Genomic DNA, 20,668 nt, shown 5'->3' with positions numbered 1-20,668 from the left:
TTATCATGAAATTTGCCACCTTGTTACATTTATTATATTTTAATCAATTATATTTCAGTGTGAAAACAAAAAAACATATGGGCAAATACAATATGTTGGAGGGTTATCATGTCTTTAATGCTGTGAATACATCGAAAAGAAGTTTACTTTTGATGCCATTTTTGAAAATGTTATAATGGAAATGGCAACCGTTCATAGAATGACCCAACTACTTCTCTCATCTTCATGTATGTATTTTGATCAGACAGAAATTCTTTTAACCCACCTAAATCACAGATGTTTATGTGTTGATAGTTTACCTAAGCTTTCTGCCAATCTGACAAAAAAAATGCATACCATACCAACTTTCAAAAGATTCCTGTTTTATTGACAACAAAAACTTATGACAGAAAACAAAATGCAGTGTGTGCCAGTAGTCAGTTAATTTCATGATTCAGTCATTCAATTATATTTTTTTCCTGGTTTCATATCAAAGTATTTTAAGGCAATAAAAGTTTGTATTGCCATATAATAAGAAAACTTTTTTATTAAGACCATGGTTCATAAGCATGTAATAATTACAGGCTGATAATAAAATAACAGCCAAACAGGTTTAAGAACAGCCGATTACAGACCATAGTGTAGCCAACAGTTTGGTAAAAATATTGGCAGGATGTGCTGGTGAGTGTGCACCAGTTTTGTTTCATCACAGATGAGAAACGTACACCAGGAAGTGCTGAATATGTGAGCATGCACAGTTTTTTTTCCCCGTCAAAGAATATAAGGACACACATCCACAACTGTTCAACCACAATTTGATCATGTCAATCAACAAGAGTGAAAACTGCTGGCAGGATTTTTGGCAGAGGAGCCGTTGGTAGTGTTATTGAATGTCAGAGTGTAAACAATTCATTGTCAAGTGGAAGAAAGAGAACGATGCATCATGCCTTTTAAGCTGTGACAAGTAACTTTGAGGACATCACACACACCCACCCACCCAGCCAGCCATGTTCAGGTTCACGGTTAAGATCAAGTGGGAATTCTACTGCGCAAGTACTCAAGGAGGGCATCAGTTCCCTTGGCCACGATCGCTGCACGGGGATTTCGGAACGGGTTTCCATCCAGCATCAGAGCCCTGTGGGGGTATGGCAAGAGGTTTTTTTTATTTTTTTAAGACCGAGCATTCAATAATTCAGGAATTGTTTGATTTTACATGAAGTCACAGTAACGGCACAGCATGATTATTTCATGAGGCCCCATTGTGGTGCAGTATGGCAGAGAAACAGGGCTTGAGAAGTGGCTTCAACAGCCTTTAAACGTGCTGTGTTTTTTTTTTTTTTTGGAAAATGATCAAAATGACCTAGATATAGCAACACAATGTGAAGAAACAATCGTTTTGACGTAATGTCAAAAACGCCTATGCTATGTGTTTCCCAGATATCCACTGAAGTTTGCATGCAAACCAGCTAGTACTGGGCTGGCTCTCTTGTAATACCACTTTCCATCACACGTGGCGTTGCATTACACACAATACAAGTAAATACAAGACTACCGTGCGGCTGTGCTCAAGACAAATTGAATTCTACAGAGTTCTGCATAGCTGTTTAAATGAGCCGTGGGGAAAAAACAAAGAAAGAATGAGGACGGTTGGCATTGTTACCGGAGACTGGTACAGTTGCCCAGCTCTGGGGGAACCTGCACGATGTCGTTGTTCTGCAGATCTAAAGTGGACAGCTTATCCAACATCTTCAGTTGAATTGGGTCAACAGCACCGACCTGATTGTTACTCATCAAAATAGTCTCAAGTGTGGGTATCTTGTACAGCACATCTGGGAAAGCTTTGAATCTGTGAAGGGGTTAGAGATGATGATGATTATGATGATGAGGCTTTTAAATTACAAAACTTTGTTACTATTGCGATGTAAAATGTTGAAGTTGAATACCTATTGAAGGATAAAATGATGCTCCTTAGTTTGGCTAGATCCTTCAGTTCTGGTGGCAGTGCAGAGAGAAAGTTGTTTCTGAACAGAAAAGACACATTGTTATTTATTTGTGACAGTGTTATTCAGTGTCAACTATGATGTCAGATATTTTCACATTAGCTCCAAATGAATTATCATTAATAATTGATATCCGGCAGTAAGTATATCTGCAATTCACAAGCCAAACTTTCAAAAACACTACACACCTAATAATAGTTAATATGCTATGTACAGAATAAGCCTTGCGTTGGTCATTCTCAGGTAGTTTACCTGAGATCTACATGGTTCAGTTGCTTCAGCATGCAGAACTCCAGTGGGATGCTGGTGAGTTTGTTAAAGCCAAGGTTGACATCAGAGACTGTGTCCTTCAACTCAACAAGCCTTCAGATGAAAAGAAAAAGAAAAGAGCCTGAGTTGAGGATGGGGAGTCCGTGTATCATTCATTCATTTGACATTCAATTGAGAATCCAAAATGAAAAAATGACTGGTTATTTCATTATTTGTATATGTAATGTGATACAAACAAACAAATAACGCTTAGTTTGTCAGACTTTTGATTTTATTGTCAGATCAAAAGTAGAACATTAAAAAACGGCCTCAGGGCCGAAACTGATTTTGATGAAATCAAAAGTCTGAAAAACGAAGCGTTACTTGTTTGTTTGTATCACATTCATAAACAATAATATAAATAAAAACAAGTATATTTTTTTATTTTGGATTCTCAATTGAATATCAAATGAACGAATGATACACGGACCAGAGTGATTCACGGTGTGAGCTCAGGGAGTGGCAAACAGGGTTCATTCCAACAAGGTCCAGTTCCAAAGACTAGGTCATTTGGACCTTAAGCACAGAATACACCAGGTATTTCTACTAACATGCACTCAAAAGAAAACGATTTTTCACATACATCTCTATTTCTTGAGGTCACCGAGTACTGTCGGTTCGAAAAGCTTGAGTTGCTGCAGCCAACAGCTGGAGTAGCCAGGCAGCTACAGTGCTACACTCTGGGGTCATGATATTAAAGATGCCTCCAAAGTGTAGCACTGTAGCTGCCTGGCTTTTTTTTCCATAGCGACAATACTCGGTGACCTCGAGAAACAGAGATCTGTGTGAAAAATCGCCAGAGTTCTCCTTTAACAAGGATGTGAACTTTACAGTGAAGACTGTGGCCTCCATCTTGGTAAGTTTGGGCTCTCATTTGAAACTCCAACATGCACCACGAACAGGCTGCGAACAGAATGGTACTAAATTAGCTAAATGGTTTAGCCTTGTAATTAAATTAAATTAGTCCTAGCTTTAGTTCATGCATCAACAGACTTACTGCCCTGGCTGCTGTGTTGAGCGTCACACAAAATTGAGGCCGACACAGGAAAATTGAACATCCTAAAGAGCTTGTTTCAAAAATGAGTTTCGGAATTAAAGACCTGGGGGGCACTGCTGTCAGCTGGTTCTTAGAGAAATTCACACAGGAAACAGGGCCTCCCTCAGCAGCATCAAACACGTCGTCAGGTATCAACGCTTTCTGCTTTTCACTGTGGAAGAATTAGAGAAATTGTTTCCCTCACGCAAGATGACTCATGACATGTCTTCAAACCTTTGAAGCATATACAGAGGCTTAAAAGCATACCTATAATTTAAAGTCTTCAATGTCTTAATAGAGTGTACATCTATATTTGCTTGACTGGGCAGGGTCATAGCTGTACTGGGTTGCTCTGCCGTATTTCCATCTGGATCATCTACAAAGGGGAAAAAAGAATTCCTAATAAACATATAAATATGATTGCCTGAACAATTGCAGAAAACGCTGTCCATTAGCAAAGCACACACATATGATACACACACTGAATTCTCACTGCTGTACCTTTGATGCGACTTCTTAGGTACTTTAACAGTTCCCCGGTGCCTTTCTGAAAGAGAGAGACATAGATGTGAGGCCAGTGAGCACAGAGGCATTGCCGGGGCAGAGACAGAGACAGAGGGGTTGTTGTGTTGTGCGGTGTGGTCACCACCACCAGCGCCCAGCTGTTAAGGCCGGGCCAAGCGGCCGAGTCCTGAAGGGCGCACTCACAGTCAGGAGGTCTCGCCGGATGCCCCTCAGAGGGTTTCCTTCCAGAGACACACTCTTCAGCTTGGGCAGGTTGCCAAGAGCGCAAGGCAAGCTGACTCATTCAGAGGAAGGCAGCATAGAGAAAACAAAGAAGAAATGTTAACAACCAAAACCACTCTAATTAGGTCTATTCAGCCAAGCACATGTTCCTCTTGACTTGGATTCTGTGCTGTGTGATTACTGTTTGTGTGGTGTTACGACCAAATATATCAATGCACAGTAGAGCGGAAAATACAAGGAAAAGGCATAAGCATTTTAAGGTTTTTATGCCTTCCTGCCTTACAGTAAAGAACAAATCATTTTTTATTCTAGGTGCAGAAATGGTTTTCTAGAATGGAAAAGTTCATCAAATCAATAAAATGTCACTATATTATCATTACTATTATCACTGCTAGTAGTAGTACAGTAGATGTGGTGGTAGTAGTAAGATAGAGGGCCGCGAGCACCTGGTGAGGTCATTGTTGGTGAGGTCGAGGCGCTCCAGGCCCTCCAGTAGAGTGACCTCCTCGGGCAGAGCCTTCAGCTTGTTGTCCCTCAGCTCCAGAACACAGAGGGCACTCAGGTGTTTCAGGTACTCAGCCTGGATTCCCGTAATTTGGTTGTTCCCCACATGGAGCTCCTAAGAGAAAAACAACAATCTATCTTCACGCAACAACATTTATCCAAAACGACTTACAAAAAAAAGAGGCAATCAATGCACAGTGCGACAGGACATGTTAGTGCAGCCATAAGTTCTACTCGTATAGAATCAAGTGACAGTTCCAGCGGAGTAAAGTCAAGGGAAACAGAAGAGGAGTCGTCTAGTGGTAAGTGCAAGATTAAGCATATCCGGTTGTTGGTCATGCTAGGGGGAGAGGAGGTACACTCTGAAGAGCTGGGTCTTCAGGGTTTTTTTTTAAGATAGAGAGGTATGCCCCTGCTCTGGTAGGAACTGATAGCATGTTCCACCAACGGCGAACAACAGATCAGAACAACAACCTGTAACTAATGACCAGTAAAGCAGGGGTTCCCAACCTTTTTTGGCAGGTGATCCTATTTTGATGTCACAAAATGAGCGAGAGAGAGCACAACTCAACTCTGCCGTAACATCCAGACGAGAACGGTACTTTGATTTTCCCCAAATGTCCTTGCACACAGGGGACAGCCGTGGCCTACTGGTTAGCGCTTCGGACTTGTAACCAGAGGGTTGCCGGTTTGAACTCCGACCAGTAGGCACAGCTGAAGTGCGCTTGAGCAAGGCACCTAACCCCTCACTGCTTTTTAGCATGATAAATGCAAATGACTGAAGTTACCACTCATTGTCAATGACATGTGCAGAGTAGGCTACCCTAACACCAAGGTAATGTGTGGAATACCACCTATGATTTATCCTTTTTTTGGCCATTCAAAGGTGTAGATTTGTATTCACATACCGGTAATTACTCGGTTGTTGCCTTTTCTATCCAGTAGGTGGCAGTCCAGGATAAGAAATAGCAGTTCAAGAAAATAAACTAAATAGTAGGAACAAAAGAAATGAAAGCAGCATAGCCTACAAGTGCAAACGGACATGTAATGTTTTGGTTATTGGAATGGAAATAAATGTAACCACCTTCTACATACTTTTGAAGACATTTTGTTTCAAGTTGCAACAAATGTAGTCAATTTATTAAGGGAGTTTGTCGGTTAGTTAGTTAGTCGGTCATAGCAGGGTAGGCTCAGCAAAACGTTAGCAAAGTTAACTTGTGCTAACTCGTAGGCCTAACTCAGGATTGTTTTGCATCGAGGTGCTACTTCAGACTTGACAAACTCCTATTGGTAGGCAACGGAAATTCCTTACTGCAGAAATAGTAGATTAATGCTCCTGTCAACAGTATTGGTCTGGGCGTTCTTTTTAAAACATAGGCCTAGGCTAAATGTTTCATTTAAAGCAGTACTTTCTCGTCTGCCTCCTTCAGTCACGATAGCCAGACTGCACTGGGTCAAATGTCACTATGAAATGCGATTACCGGTATATATATATAAAAAAAATATAAAATATTTAATATATATATATTTTATATATATATATATATATATATATATATATATATATATATATATATTAAATATAAAAAATATATAAAATATTTTTATATATTAAATTATTTATTTAATGTACTGGTCAACTGTAAGATACCCAATATCTCAGCCGACCCCATTTGAATTTCTGGCGACCCCACATGGGGTCCCAAAATAAAAACATTAATGAATAAATACGTTAGATATTTGAACTCAAAGGCCAATCAGTACTCCTGGAGCTATGTTATGACCAGTACTACTTGTGGCTGATTGGCTGAGATAGAGTTAGCTCAGTCTAAGCCACTTTGTAATACAGACCCAGGGTCGTGCATGACTCACAGAGACAAAAAACATGTTGTTTATATTCGTTAATCAATCATTAATCATAGCCTTAAATGAACCACACCAATGTACTGCTTAATAATAAATAACTTGTGTGTGTGTGTGTGTGTGTGTCTGTGAGGTCATACTTTGAGGGATTTGCACTGTGGCAGCTCTGGAAGTGAGCATATTTTGTTGTGCCTAAGATACAGCATCTCCAGAGACTCCATCTGTGCCAAGATAGGGGGAATGTTCTCCAGCTGATTATGTGTGCAGTCCAGCATCCTCAGATCTACGCAAAGGGGAACACATGACTTTTAAAACCATTTGCTATAGGAGCTACAGTTAGTTAATGTATGGCATCAGGTAAAACAAGGAAGGAATCATTCATTTATGAAAAGCAATGTCAATTTGCAGAGAACTTCAACATTACATACATTTAGAAATGACCCAAAAGGAAGGTTTGGCTTTCGATTTTATATTTGTCATTTATTTTACCTCTTATGTAGGTAATATAGGTTGCCCCTGAACCTGAAGTGCATACTTACTTTTCATGTTCCTAATAGCAGGAGACAGACTCTTTAACTTGTTGTTAGACAGGTTGAGCTTTACCAACTTTGTCAAGTTGCCTACACCATCTGGAACCTCTGTTAACTGATTGTTGGAGAGATCCTGCCATTCAAATAACATTGACAACATCAAACATGATATGAGAAACATGATTTGAGTAAAACATTTATGACTGAAATTATGCACACTTGAAATAGAATCACTGCACCATCAACAACAATACAACAAACAATACAAACTAATTATCACACATATGGCACAGACCAAAATATCCACACCAAAATATATGGAATGCTCTGTTTTTTAGAATTAAACAATCACAACATATAGACACCTACAATATCATCCAAATTGATCAACTGCCCAATTTCTTGTGGAAGGCGCTCCAGTTGATTCTGCTGCAGGTGAAGGCTTTGGAGGTTTGTTAGTCCCCATAGTTCCACAGGTAATTCTTTTATATTGTTATGACTGAAGACACAGAATAGAAAAGATTATGTTGTGTGTAAGAAACCTACATTTAAGGATGTAAAGATCCATGTCAACATGGGTCAACATACTAAATACCTTAAATCAAGCTCAGGCTTTCATTGCTGTGAAAACGTACAGTAAAACCTACCTTAGAACAAGTCTCTGAAGTTGTTCCAATTCACCTATTTCTTTGGGTAATGTAGTGAGTTGATTGTCATGGACCTGGAAATTGAGATAATTTATTATAGCTAAAAAAAAATGTTGGGTGATGTATGGGTAAATAGAAATTATGTAAGAAAATATCAAACAATGCAATCGCTTATGTAGACAGCAATTAGAACAAGTTGTTTCTGTACGTACATCTAAAACAACAAGAGCTGGCAGCAGTTTTACATCTTCTGACAGTACACCGAGCTTGTTTGATGAGAGGATAAGCTTGGTTAGATCAGTTTGCTCCCACCACCGGTCGTCTGCTCCGAAAGATAAATTCTGATTGGCCTCCTCCGGTGTGTCTACATTAAGCCTCCAGACACTGAGTGGAACTGCAAAAAGTAAGTTGTAGATATGTTGCTTATGGCCAACGGCCAGGGCTGTTACTTCTAGAGTTAGCCAAATAAACCCAGCCCGGTAGAAAAGGAATAAAGAATAAAGACTGTTGCTGTAACAGCGATTTTTGTCAATTCCCTTAAATCATTCGTAGCGATTTAATGCTACCTGCTCTGTAATGTAACGTTGACGTTACTTTACCTTCTGTCAAACCCCGTCCCGATAGATTGAGCTGACCACTTTTTCTGGCTGCTTTTAGGAGCCCGTTAGGAACAGGAGACACTTGTGTTTCCGTCCTAAATCCAGCTCGAGAATCAAGTTTTCCGCCCCTTTTAAAACGAGACATTTGGTGGCACTGTCAACTAACTAAATGTAAACTTATATGTGTCTATTTCATACACATAATACAGTCCTGCTACGCCTATCGTGCTAACGGCTGCTGCTGGTAGCATTTACCGCGCCTGACATACTGTCAAACGTCATAGTGTGTGTTCCGCTTTTTAGATAAGAGTTATGTCGGTGAAGTAATGCACGGAAACCTCAATAATAAACACATTTAAAATACACGTATTTATATATATATATTTGTATAATTCCTTATTACCTTGCGGCCAATAATGTACTATTGTTACTGTTTAGCTGGTGCTCGTGACTTCGCGAAACTGCACAGTCATTCCAAAATAAACGACTTTTATTTTGAAACGCCGTATGATATTTCACTGTCAAAAGTCACGCTTTGCTGTTAGGGAAAAGGCCGCTGAAAGCCCTGCTGGTAAATTGCAGGCCGCAATTTTGTTATTAGTCGGTATGCAATTACAGTACTAGAGTATTACCAATACACGATTATCGCTAGCTGTTTAGCGTGATATTATTTAATTTTGTGTAAGTTTGTAGATATACAGCCAACTAGCTAGTCTGGTTGCTTATATTGTTGGCTAGGCAGCTAGCTAACATTAGCCATAGGCGACCAGCAAGAAAACGAAAATGAGCTCAACGAACGTAATTCAGGTGACAAATGTGTCTCCAAGCACAACCTCTGAACAGATGAGAACACTCTTCGGATTCCTGGGGAATATCGAGGAGTTGAAGCTGTTTCCCCCCGAGTAAGTATTTTATCTGGGTGACACGAAAGGAATGGTGGCGATTGAGTGCTAATGTCAATTGGCTTAGCTACCTAACCCAGCTACTGGCTGTCATTTCATACACGATAACGTTATGGTCTTGACCTGAGGAAGTCTGCAGTGATCCCACTATCAGTTCACATGACTTACTTTGCCAATTTAACATTAACAAAACCTGGCGTTAACGAGACATGACGTTCAATTTTTGTATATATTATCAGTAATTATATTACCGATATTAACTAGTCTAGATTTATGTGCCAGGTCTACTAGGTTACTTTTTTAACATACGATATCTAGCAGACGTCACTAGTTGTCTAACGCCAAAATGATCGCCTGTTGGCTAGCTTCTCTCATATACCTACTACTACCCATTGACTCCGTAGGCATTCTGTCATGTCTTTGCTTGGTGATACACTACCTACGAACTAACGTTAGTTCTACATAGATATGATTGATTTTTGCCATTGAGCAATATACGCTGTATATGACACTAACGTTTCATAACTTGGCGATTGGTTAATAAGGTAAGTGAACTAACGCTGTCTCCCATCTAGCTACGTACTATTGCTCATATCTACATATCTAGTGCTCATATAGTCTTTTGCATGAGACAGCTGATGTTCAAGTTAATGTTCATGAGCGCACGTAGACATCCAGGTGAAATACCTAGCAGAGCTTGGGAGTAGATAATTGCGTAAAGGTTGTAGTCTGCTGAGAATGCAAGTTGACAGTGACACAAGGTTAGTTTTGGTGCGACGGCAAAGAGCTAACACATGTATTTTGTGCTTTTGCTGTTTTTCACCTGTCGAATATATCTGGCTGCACGTCATAACTGCAGTTAAGGTAGGACGTCCATGACATCCCACACTGGGACATCATTGGCAAAACCAAGACAGCTCCTCTTGAGATTCAATGATTTGCATTTGGTTGTTGAATGTCCAGTGTATCTAGAGTACAGTAGACAACAAAGTAGTTGATGAAATAATCATTGCCATTCAAATATTTTATACAGTATTGTTTGAAAACCTTTTGTGTGAGTTACCGGAAATACTGAGGAACTTTGTGTGTATTTCTTGCAAAAGCATTTATATTTTCTTCCAGTGATTCTCCCTTGCCTGTGACTTCACGTGTCTGTTTTGTAAAGTTCCTCGAGTCTGAATCCGTTGGCGTATCCCAGCACTTGACTAACACAGTCTTCGTGGACAGAGCCTTGATTGTCGTCCCATTTGCTGAAGGTAGGTGTTTCACCTTCTGTTGTTTGTGTCTAACAAATCCATGCTGGAGTTGCACTCCAATCATAACTTGTATTCTGTGCAGTCCAATTATTGTACTCTATGAATATCAAGACTAGCGTTGGTAATACCAAAGCATGTTGTCTTAATATCACTTAGTTGGATTTTGCTGAGAATTGTTCCCCCAATGTTTGGTCTAAATGGGAGCAACTTTGTATGAAAAACAGAAAGGAGACAAACAGCCCTGGCCTCCATATGCAGCACGTCTCACGCCTTGTTACATTTGAAACCCTTTGCTCAACTCTGTCTCTTTGTCATTTTGTGTGTGATTAGCAGACAAGAAAATTGAATCTCCAGCTGGTTGATGGTTGAAAGGTGCTCCTCCTGAGGATTGTAAAGCTTAAAGGGCAACATGCGTTCAACAGACGATACCTGTTCTAAACATGCAGTCTTTATCTCTGTTTTAACACATCTTTAAGATTTAATCATACCAACTCAGAGATGGACGGAGAAATGCACACAAACATAGCCTTAATCCAGAAGAAATACTAATTTGTTTTTATATTTCCATAATAACTAGAAGAGCATGCAACTACACTAAATGGTGTGTTACATTTGGGTGAAACAACCCTCTGCATGCTTGCTAATATGTTTTTGTTTTGGGTAAGGTTTGTTATTAAGGTGTTTTCCCTCCATGCTCTCTATGGTACATCCCACTGAAAGCATTTTCTGCCACCCTTCTAATAAGTGCACTAATAAAAAAGACCTTGGTCAAAGCAGTGTAAATTGCAGTAGAATGTTTTAAGTCATCCTCTCCAAATGAATCCAGAGGCGTGGATACAGCGAAAGATGTTCTTAACGGTGGTTTTCTTTTTTTGTTGTTGTGTTTTACAGTTCTTTTTCCTGGTTCAGCCAGTCCTAAATACCTGGCCCGCGCAGAAAATGCCACCCAACCGTTTTGTCTGCAGCTTGTCCCGTTTCTCAAGTGTTCTCTGTTCTCTTTGTTGTGTTCTTCATGAAAACAGACAGAAAACAAAATTAAGCACAATAATATATATTTTTTAAAAATGCAATTGATTTCAGATTGCACATACATCCACGGATTTCATTCATCTCACAAGACTTCTATATAATTCTTCACCTTTTCTGTTATTTCTTCTCTTTAGCACTTGGCCCACACTTTGTGTGTATATCAGTTAGAGGGCTTTTGCTGACCTTGATTGCTGACACTCAAGGCACTGCAGATGTCTCTTCTCATTTAGAGCATGGACTAAACTCTTAAGTTTTTTTAAAAGAAAATTGTAGCACACAGCTTTGTGTTGGGGCTATAAAGTATTTACATAATTTTTTTCCTCGTTTCATGTTAGCCCTATATGTTAGTACTGGCAACATTAACATCAGCAAAAGCCCATGAAAATAATAATTAGTTTTTGTTTTTGTTTTATTTGTCTCTGTAATGGTAAGTTTTTTTTTTTCTTTTTTAGCCTGTAGTCATGCATTTTGAATTTGCTGTGTCACTCCGAAGTTATAAACCCTGTTTTGTCTATCTTGATGTGTTTGTGTGCTTTGTAGCGAAGCAGCCGACGCGAGTCGAATCGCTTGTTCATAAAACATCTTATGAAACTTGAGAGCACATCCCACTGGACTGCCGGCTGTGCTTGCTTTCATTTGGTTCATGACTTAAAAAAACAAGTTCAGGTGATAACATCTTGGCAGTGTGTTTAGTGACATTTTGTGTAGTACTATGCAATCGTACTGTTTACCAGGGCCCCAGTTTTGAGCAAATGTGTAATTGTGTAGAACCTGACTGTGAGGAGACCCTTTTTGCGGGTCTGTTTGTTTGTATGTGTATGTGTATGTGTGTCTTTATAGTCCACACGTTCATGGGTGTGAGTTGATTCTTTCTCTTATGGTCCTTTGTAGGTGTAATTCCTGATGAATCAAAAGCTCTGTCACTTCTGGCTCCAGCCAATGCTGTCGCGGGATTGCTACCAGGAGGAGGGCTCTTGCCCACTCCAAACCCAATGGCATCTGTGAGTCTGAAAATGTTTTACATATTCATCTGTTCATCTAAACTCAAATACCCATCTATACATTGTTAATGCAGTTAAATCTAGTCATCCCCAGTTAGCTTAGTATAGTGTTAGCGTACTTCCTGCTGTCAGAAACGGCAAAGTCTCATGGGAATGTCTGTGCGGCAGATGGGAGGTGTTCCTCTCGGTGGTCTCGGAGGCCCCAACATGGACCCCACTATGGCAGCTCTGGGGATGCCTGGCCCCAACATGAACCCCCAGGTGAGAAACACTGAGCGCCACTCCACGCTCCTCATGGGCTTCATGATTTTGGAATTCAGCGTTTGTTTGAAACTTCATTAAGAGTTGCTTATACACATAATTAGAATGCCAATGAAAGCGTTTTTCTTAGTTATAATAATAATAATATTTTATAATGTCATATAATAATACAAATTATTATTATTATTATTATTATTATTATTACTACTGCTACTATCACAATACTGACTATGATTTGCATGTGTCTTCAGTCCCTGTCTGCCGACCAGCTTCTGAAACTGATGACCTCTGTGGATCCTAAGTAAGCAATAACGCTCTGATTGCCTCAAATATCAATACCATACACTTTATAACACTCATTCAGTTGTTTATCCTTTATTTACTAGTTAGATTTTTTTCCCTTAACTACCCAGGTTGAATCCAATGGCGGCAGGACTGAATCTAAACCCTGGCCTGAAGGCCGATGCCGCTAACAAGGAGATTGAGGAAGCCATGAAACGGGTCAGAGAAGCACAGTCACTCATATCAGCAGCCATTGAGCCTGGAAGTGAGTAATATTAAAATATTTAAAATCATGTACAGTATAAGCACAAGTATATCTCAGCAGCCATTGAGCCTGGAAGTGAGTTTTGTGTATGTAATATTTAATATCATGTACAGTATAAGCACATGTATATTTCAGGCATTATTGTCTTAATTTGAAAAAGGGAAGAAAAAAAAAAACACCCTTTTTCTTGCAGACAAGAAAGACGACAAACGGAAACATTCAAGATCCAGGTCAAGGTCACGACGGAGGAGGTCTCGCTCTCGTTCCAGACACAGGTAGCTGTTGCCCTCCCTAGCACAACACCGTTGAAGTCTGAAGGCCATATGCTTGTGTTCCTGCCTGCTGAGCCGTGTTTTCGCATCCCACTCCAGGCGCTCCAAGAGCCGGTCGAGACGACGCTCTCGCTCCAGGAGCAGGAGGAGGTCGAAGAGTCCCAGGAGGAGGAGGTCTCACTCAAAGGACCGGGGCAGACGCTCCCACAGCAGGTCCAGGTGCGTTCTCCTCTCACATACCTGTACTTGTTGAGTGTGTGTGTGTTCATAATTTGCCAGTAGCCATGAAGTACAGAAAATTATTCATTAAATGTTAATAGTAAGTTCATATTAACTGTTATTAATTACTGAATGAATGAATAAACTGACAAGTAAGATTCAAAAGATATGACAAAATAAATAATACAGTATTTTACAATGTAATATAATAGGACATAATACATCATAATATGTCCTACTGGTTGTAAAGTAGTAGTGCAAGTCTGCTAAAAGTTAATTCGGAGAATAGATCTTGAAATGTCTTCACTGTTTCAGGGACAGAAGGAAAGAGGAAAAGGTTCGCAAGCGCTCCAAAACACCGCCCAAGAGCTACAGCAGCGGCCGGCGATCTCGGAGCATCAGTCGGTAAGGCAACAGACTCTATACGCCAGGTTCATTTAAAAAAAAAGGGTTTCTTTATGAGACAGATGGACGTACTCATAACATGACCTACTTCTCAATGCCTGTGGTCTTGAATTTCAATTTAATTTCACTTATAGAGCGCCAAAACATTACACATGTCTCATGGCGCTTTAGAGAATGTTAAAACATTCAGAGAGAGCCCATGAGTAACAGGGGCGTGGAAAAACTCCCTAGAATTGGAGATACATATAGGAAGAAACCTCGAGCAGATCCACAACTCAAGGGTCTGACCCATCGGCCTAGTGGTTCTCTTTTTCTGTCATTCCCCACTTTGGATGTGAGGAATTTTCAAGCCCCACCTGACCCCATTATCCCGACAAAATGGTAACATTAAAATATTCTTTTCGCATTTTGGTTCCATGTTACATTCCCCGACCATCTTGTACCGTTCATTATAGGTCATGGAAATTCAGGTTTTTTTGTCAGGGAAAGTCAGGGAAAAGTCATGGAATTTTACATTTGACATGTGTTTTAATTCATATGTCAGTATGTTTATGAATCCTATGTTTGTGTGTGGCTATTTTGTTTTGAAACTATGATCTTCCTTGTCAAAAAAGAAATCATTAATAAAGACATGCACAAAATACAAATGTCCTCCTGTTCCTCGTGCCCCACCTGTCATGTCTCTATTCCCCACTAGTGGGGCCCCACACTTTGAGAACCACTGGCCTGGGGTCAGTTACAGGGCAGTAAGGTCTGTTTACATGATAAGTGAGAGGTTTGAAAATGAAAATGGAATGAAAATGTCGTAGTCATTATTTTTGAAACATTTTTGAAGTGGCACAGTATGATGAGCAGCAAGTATGTGAGGAATTGTATTCCTAATAGAACTCATTTTACATCAAGGTATTGACAAAAAAAATAGGTTATGATTCCTTAACTAGTTGGTATGTAGCTAGTAAATTACATTTACATTTATTCATTTAGCAGATGCTTCCATCCAAAGTGACTTATGTCAATTATATTACAAGGCCCACTGTCCCTAGGGCAATAAGTGTCTTGCTCAAGGGCACAACGGTGGAAACAAGGAATTGGACTTTTTTTAGGCTACATGCTACTAGCCCACCTCCTTCACCACCACACCACCACTGCCCCTTACTCTTAGAATTCTGAAAAATGTCAAGGGTGATGATGCTTCGGAAACATTGTGTGAGATCCCAAGTGGGTTACTATTCAGCCTCTCCTGATCAACGAGCAATTGATTGTTTCCCTTTAGAAGACGGCTGATTTTGTAATTCGGCTTTCTTTTAAATTTTTACGAAGCACTGATTACTTAGCATTCCATACAAATTCAATGCCAAAATGCACAAAATGTGCTTTCCTTTTTGGATTGATGGAACAATGTGCAGGTAAAATACAAAACTACTGATCCATGAGCCACTGGCTGATGTTCATGTGTTTGTCTCCTTTTAGAAGACGACACCGGAGGAGCCGCAGTGTCTCCCGATCGCCCCGCCGGAAACTGTCCAGGTCCCCCTCACCCAGAAGGTAAGCACTGCACCTGGACAAGATGCATCCTAGCCGAGTTGTGCTGACATCCATGTACTCCAGTGGCTCTATTGCCAGAGTAACTATTGGAGAAAGATGCTTATGATCTGAAGATCATGGGTTCAGCACCCAAGGAGAACACCTACTTGTCTAGAGGATCACTCTGAGAGTACAGACCTCCCTCAAGGCTAAATGCTGTATAGCAATGTTAGCCAAAGTGAAACTAAATTTGTGGGTCTTACCTTTCACAGTAAAGTTCACCATGTAGAATATCATATTACAGTACCATATTAGACTAGAAAATAAAGGATAAAAACGCAATGAATGAATGAATGAATAAAGAATGAATGAATGAATGAATGATGAATGTAATTCCAGCGTGACCTCACTAGCTGTGTGTTGTGGCACATGTTACGTCTACAGGCACAAGAAGGAGAAGAAGAAGGACAAGGAGCGGGAGCGAGACAGGAAGGACGACCGCGACCGCAGCCGAGACAAACGGGATCGCTCGCCCAGCAAGAAGAAGAGCAGGGACAAGGACAAAGAGAGGGAGCGCAAGTCCGACAGTGAGAAAGGCGACGTCAAGGTAACGAAACATGAACGGCAGGGCATCACTTGGGTCGGGTGGAACAGTGTGCTTGGGCTTTTTACTGAAACATACCTGGCCTTCAAGTGATCAGTAATCAAGAGATGGTATTGTTTGGTATGTTTTGAACTTTTTTTGTTTTGTTTTGGAACTAGTACAATTATGACCTTTCATGTGTACAGGCTGTACACTGTTATCTGTGTTCTTAGTGGTCTACAGTAATGATGTAAATTAGGAATGTCTGTCAGTATGTATCCCTTTTGCATGCATGTGTTTTGTGCATATGTTGACTTTTGTCAGAGCTTCAGAAAGAAACCGATGCAGAAAAATATGTCGGGAACAGGGAAATAGCTATACGAAACAATAGTAGTGTTTTATTATCTGCAGAATGACATAAATGCTCAAAAAAGACATGGCACCTTTTTAAACTTGCTTTTACACTCCTACAGATCCTGTCTGTTTCTGATTGCCAGGTGATCAGAGATTACGATGAAGAGGAGCAGGGTTATGACAGCGAAAAAGAGGAAGAGGAACAAGACAAAGGCTCTGACTCGGCCCACTCGCCCCAATCCCAGGAGCCTTTGCAGGAGAACGCCGAGGAGGAGGAGGCGGCCAAGGGTTCAGAGGGTACCAGCGAGGACCAGCAGGACGAGGACATGGAAATGAGCGACTGACCGCCAGCTCCCCGTCACCTCGACAACCACCCTATCCCCACCCCCCCACTACCCCTTTCTCAACTCCTGGACACGCAGGCAAACCTGCCGTCTTCTTACATACCATACCTTGCGCTTTTGGGATTTTTGGAGCCAGTGATCTCTTTCTCCCTCGTTACCATGGGGAGGATACCATACTGTTCTACTGTATATCTTATTATTAGTAAGTTACCTTAGAGCATGTTCAAAACAATTTGCTTATTTGTATATTTGAGGATGAATTACAAAAAAATAAAAAAAGTTAAAAAAAAACGGTTATGGTATGGTAGAAGAAATGTGATTGAGTTTATATAATTTGTCAGTGATGAGGGTGCGAGTCAGCAGTACTCATTCACGCTGACTTCCTGTAGCCTATGAGGAGCCTTTCAAGATTGAAAGTGCTTCTGTGTTACTCATCTTTAGACTGTATTAATTAAAACTTCACAATGGGACAACAGGTGATGTCCTTTGGACAGTCTAGGTGGTTTGAGTTTTCTTTAGGTTCAATGCGTAAGTAGAATGACCTGGTAACGGTCTCAGCTTTTCTCAGATTGAATGGATCTTTTTGCCTTTTGTGTTCTTCTCCTACCATTTCCTGTTTGTAAAAATGAATGGTTGTTAATTAGGTAGCACTCATTGCAACATGTTTTACCATGAAATTAAACTCAATTCAAAGTATATTTGTATGTTTGCGTATTTCCTTTCTTAACAATTATGAAGTTGTGTCTTCAACTCTTCACATGTGACCTGTCATTCCACCATGAGCACAGACAAACCAGGAGAGTAAGACCATTATTTTTCCTTAGTTTCTTGAACATTTTTATTAAGTACAACTTTTTATGAAAAAAAAAGGTGAGGGTATACAAGTTTTGTGTGCAGTGCAGCCAGCCTGCGGTGTGGCGGGTGTCTCGTGTGTGTGTGTGTGTCCCAGGCAGTTACAGGAAGCAGTACGCCCACAGCCTGTGAAGTAAAGTTCAAAGCTAAGGTGAAGCCACAGCGCAAATCTAACCAGCCCAGAGAGGTCAGCTGCAGGTCAGGTCTGGCCCAGTGTCTGGGGGGAAAACGTGGAAAGCTTACAGGTGGGCACCCACAGGGGAGAAGCTAGCATTTCAAATAACTTTGCGTCACTAACCTGTAGTGAGGCAACTAATTGATAGCAGGTTGAGACAGGTGAAGATAAAAAGTTGAGTGACGCTTTAAGCAAGTCAGGGCAACTGTGACAAGCAGCCGGGGGCTATCAAGATATAAACTTTGCTGGTGCTTCATCAGTGTGCCCCAAAGCATTCAGCAAAAAGCAGTCATGTTTGTGTGTAGAGATAGTAATATAGCCCCAGAACCTGATACACTACTGTTAAAAATGTTAGCTTTACACATGTAGTCATTATACTTGAATGGCTTCATTCATTCAGTTGTTATTCTCCATTAACTATGCTGTACATCCATTGGACAGAAAATGAATCATAGTTAATAGACATGGGTGAGAAACCTTTTCTCCCCTATTGAGACAGAGCCACCTGATCCTTCACTACCATTCAACTCCACTGCAGCACACCCCACAAAGATAATGACTCCCACAGTGCTTTTGCATGGAAAAATAACATGAAACAATGCATCTCATATACATATACATACACTCTTTTGCAGTGAAGGAGGTACACTACTAAACAGATATCCTCTCTTAGGTACTTCATTAGGCAATATTAGGTAAACTTGTGCAGTGAATAAGGGACAATTATTAAGCAGTTGGCATCCATTTACCAACAGGTTTAGGAGAACTTCAGGTAGTCGGTTTCCAAATGAAGAAACCTTTAATAAACCTTTAAGGGATGTTGCTTAGTTTCAGAGGAAATTAAAGTAAGATGTTCAGGATTGTTTCCTAATGTTTAAGGGGGAAATAAAATGTCTTAAGTGGGAGGGAAGTCTGGGGAGAGACAGACCTCCAGCACACAGCCCTTGTATGGAGAGCTGCAACAGCAGCCATGACACAACCACTAGCCATTCCAACGTGCTTCAATACCCTTGGCTTAAAAAGTACCAGTGACCAACCCTGACGAAAAAAGATCAGTTCCCGCTCTTTAATAACACAACAAAAGACAAGCGGAAAGGTGAAGGATGAGGGGTAGAAGGGTGGGGGTAAGTCTCCCCCTTGCACACAGAAAAAAGCCTTTCCTTATCTGTAGAAATTCTATTTACATTACATGTCATGATGCTATTCCATCATTCATACTCACCCATATACAGACATCTTCTTGAAAATGTACAACCCCTTTGATTACTTTCCTGTCCTTTAAAGTGTATCCTACTATTTGTAACACAGTTCTTACAAAAAGTATATAAGAAAACAAACAAAGGCTTACATAAATCCTTTATAATGCCATCTTTGCTCACATCTAAGGTGATGAAGACCGCACCATTCATTAAGGGGAAAGGAAAAACACACTCACGTTTCCATGGCCTTTGGCCTTGTGATTCAGAGTAATGCAGTACTGGACACAGTACCATTAGCATTAAATAGGTCCGTGGAAGAGCACCTCTTGGTTGCCGATTGACTCGGCACAGGGTTTTGCAATGTAGTGCATTAGGATGGTGCCAAGGTTTAGGGTACACACATGCACGCACACACGCACGCACACACGCACGCACACACGCACACACACACACACGCACGCACACACACACACACGCACGCACCCTTCTTGCCCCACGTTGAGGGGCAGTGTTTGTCTGTTGGTTCGTGCAGTTGTTTTGTTCCATGGACAGATATTCATTTCAGTGCTTCGCTACAGGTCAGTTCAACATATTCCCTTTTACAATCAAACATTACATACAGCACATCCATAATATACAAAAAAAGCTCCCTATGTTATTTCACCCCATTAGGAACACACTGGCATCAATGCCCTTCTGTGAGTCCATAAGCAGTCCTTTTAGGAGTGAGAGATGCCGCTCTCTGTCTCTCTCTCTCTCGCTCTGTTGTTAGGGTCGCAGGTTCAAAGGTCAGGAAAGCGACTGGGATCCTCTTTGTATTCATTGGGTATGGTGAAGATAGAGTCCTCGAACTCGTCGTAGCGGAACTCCTGAAAGGTCACCGTTGCGGTGATAGTAGGGAACACAGGGATGTCTGGAGTGGGCAGAGAAGAGTTTACAGCCGTTAGAGGTGTTTCAAACACAGACGTCTTCATGCTTTTGGGTTTACCCACGACCGAGACAGTAATTGACAACAACCTCACCTCAGTCAACATCGGTGTTGACTGAGGTGAGGTTTCCCCCACCCCTTTATTGTAATTACCCCACTTTGGTGTATCTAGATAAAGCACTATGTAAATAATGGTCAGGTGTTGTTTCGTAAACAACACAGTGTGTGACAGCTCTTAAAAAGGGTGTTTAAAAAAGAGGCAGCAGCCTGGTACATACATCAGCATAGTACAAACTAACAACTAACTACTGGTAGACTAGCACAAGGCTAACACCATATGGCCTGGACTAAGAAACGTCCTCCTTCCTATATCTATGGTAGAGAGTTACTCTGAGCCCGAGTTGGCAGCAATCTGGGCACTGCATGGAGGGATAGCAGAGCAACAGGGACATGGGGGAAACTGCTACAGTAGCCGTCATCTCTGCCAGTAGCATACCCATATCCTGGGCAGCAGCACCATAGCCATTTCCTGGGCTGCTAAAAGACAAATGTGTCACCTTCATTAACTTGGAAAATTGTGGGGCAGCAATCCCTCACAAAACT

General features: G+C 40.8%; 3 protein-coding genes across 9 annotated transcripts in view; 1 reads left to right on the top strand and 2 right to left on the bottom strand.

Annotated features, from left to right (window-relative positions):
* Nucleotides 1-345: 345 nt before the first annotated feature.
* Nucleotides 346-8,503, bottom strand: lrrc40 (leucine rich repeat containing 40). 2 transcript variants are annotated; one of them, XM_076278077.1, is made up of 15 exons: nt 8,215-8,503; nt 7,828-8,009; nt 7,616-7,689; nt 7,338-7,467; nt 6,978-7,101; nt 6,579-6,721; nt 4,518-4,690; nt 4,033-4,123; nt 3,826-3,871; nt 3,592-3,700; nt 3,389-3,496; nt 2,232-2,342; nt 1,923-2,000; nt 1,756-1,825; nt 346-1,114 (listed from the first exon to the last, which is right to left on the bottom strand). In XM_076278077.1, exons 1-15 carry the CDS (start codon nt 8,357-8,359, stop codon nt 1,049-1,051), a joined length of 1,650 nt encoding a protein of 549 aa, XP_076134192.1. In that variant the 5' UTR covers nt 8,360-8,503; the 3' UTR covers nt 346-1,048. The 2 variants fall into 2 exon arrangements, with proteins under 2 accessions (XP_076134192.1, XP_076134191.1); XM_076278076.1 differs by having other exon boundaries at nt 1,640-1,825; nt 8,215-8,501.
* A 232-nt stretch (nt 8,504-8,735) lies between these two features.
* srsf11 (serine and arginine rich splicing factor 11) lies at nt 8,736-17,607 on the top strand. 4 transcript variants are annotated; one of them, XM_076278073.1, is made up of 12 exons: nt 8,736-9,116; nt 10,239-10,372; nt 12,293-12,402; nt 12,571-12,663; nt 12,915-12,964; nt 13,077-13,210; nt 13,404-13,485; nt 13,582-13,701; nt 14,023-14,106; nt 15,577-15,651; nt 16,075-16,237; nt 16,687-17,607. In XM_076278073.1, exons 1-12 carry the CDS (start codon nt 8,998-9,000, stop codon nt 16,909-16,911), a joined length of 1,389 nt encoding a protein of 462 aa, XP_076134188.1. In that variant the 5' UTR covers nt 8,736-8,997; the 3' UTR covers nt 16,912-17,607. The 4 variants fall into 4 exon arrangements, with proteins under 4 accessions (XP_076134188.1, XP_076134189.1, XP_076134187.1 ...); XM_076278074.1 differs by having other exon boundaries at nt 14,017-14,106; nt 16,711-17,607; XM_076278072.1 differs by having other exon boundaries at nt 14,017-14,106.
* A 1,383-nt stretch (nt 17,608-18,990) lies between these two features.
* ankrd13c (ankyrin repeat domain 13C) overlaps nt 18,991-20,668 on the bottom strand; it is a 40,286-nt gene continuing 38,608 nt past the window's right edge. For all 3 annotated transcript variants that reach the window (XM_076278069.1, XM_076278070.1, XM_076278071.1), the window contains one exon: nt 18,991-20,050. In XM_076278069.1, the coding sequence (XP_076134184.1) occupies nt 19,920-20,050 (131 nt within the window). In that variant the 3' untranslated portion in view covers nt 18,991-19,919. The remainder of the gene's footprint in view (nt 20,051-20,668) is intronic.

Source organism: Alosa pseudoharengus, unplaced genomic scaffold (genome assembly GCF_046254945.1).
Source record: "Alosa pseudoharengus isolate Yale_2024_CS ecotype anadromous, Long Island Sound unplaced genomic scaffold, YU_APseudo_1.1 YU_APseudo_1.1_scf_11, whole genome shotgun sequence".
Taxonomy (NCBI): domain Eukaryota; kingdom Metazoa; phylum Chordata; class Actinopteri; order Clupeiformes; family Clupeidae; genus Alosa; species Alosa pseudoharengus.
The sequence above is the reverse complement of the archived record's forward strand: the minus strand, read 5'-3'. Positions and strand labels throughout refer to the sequence as shown.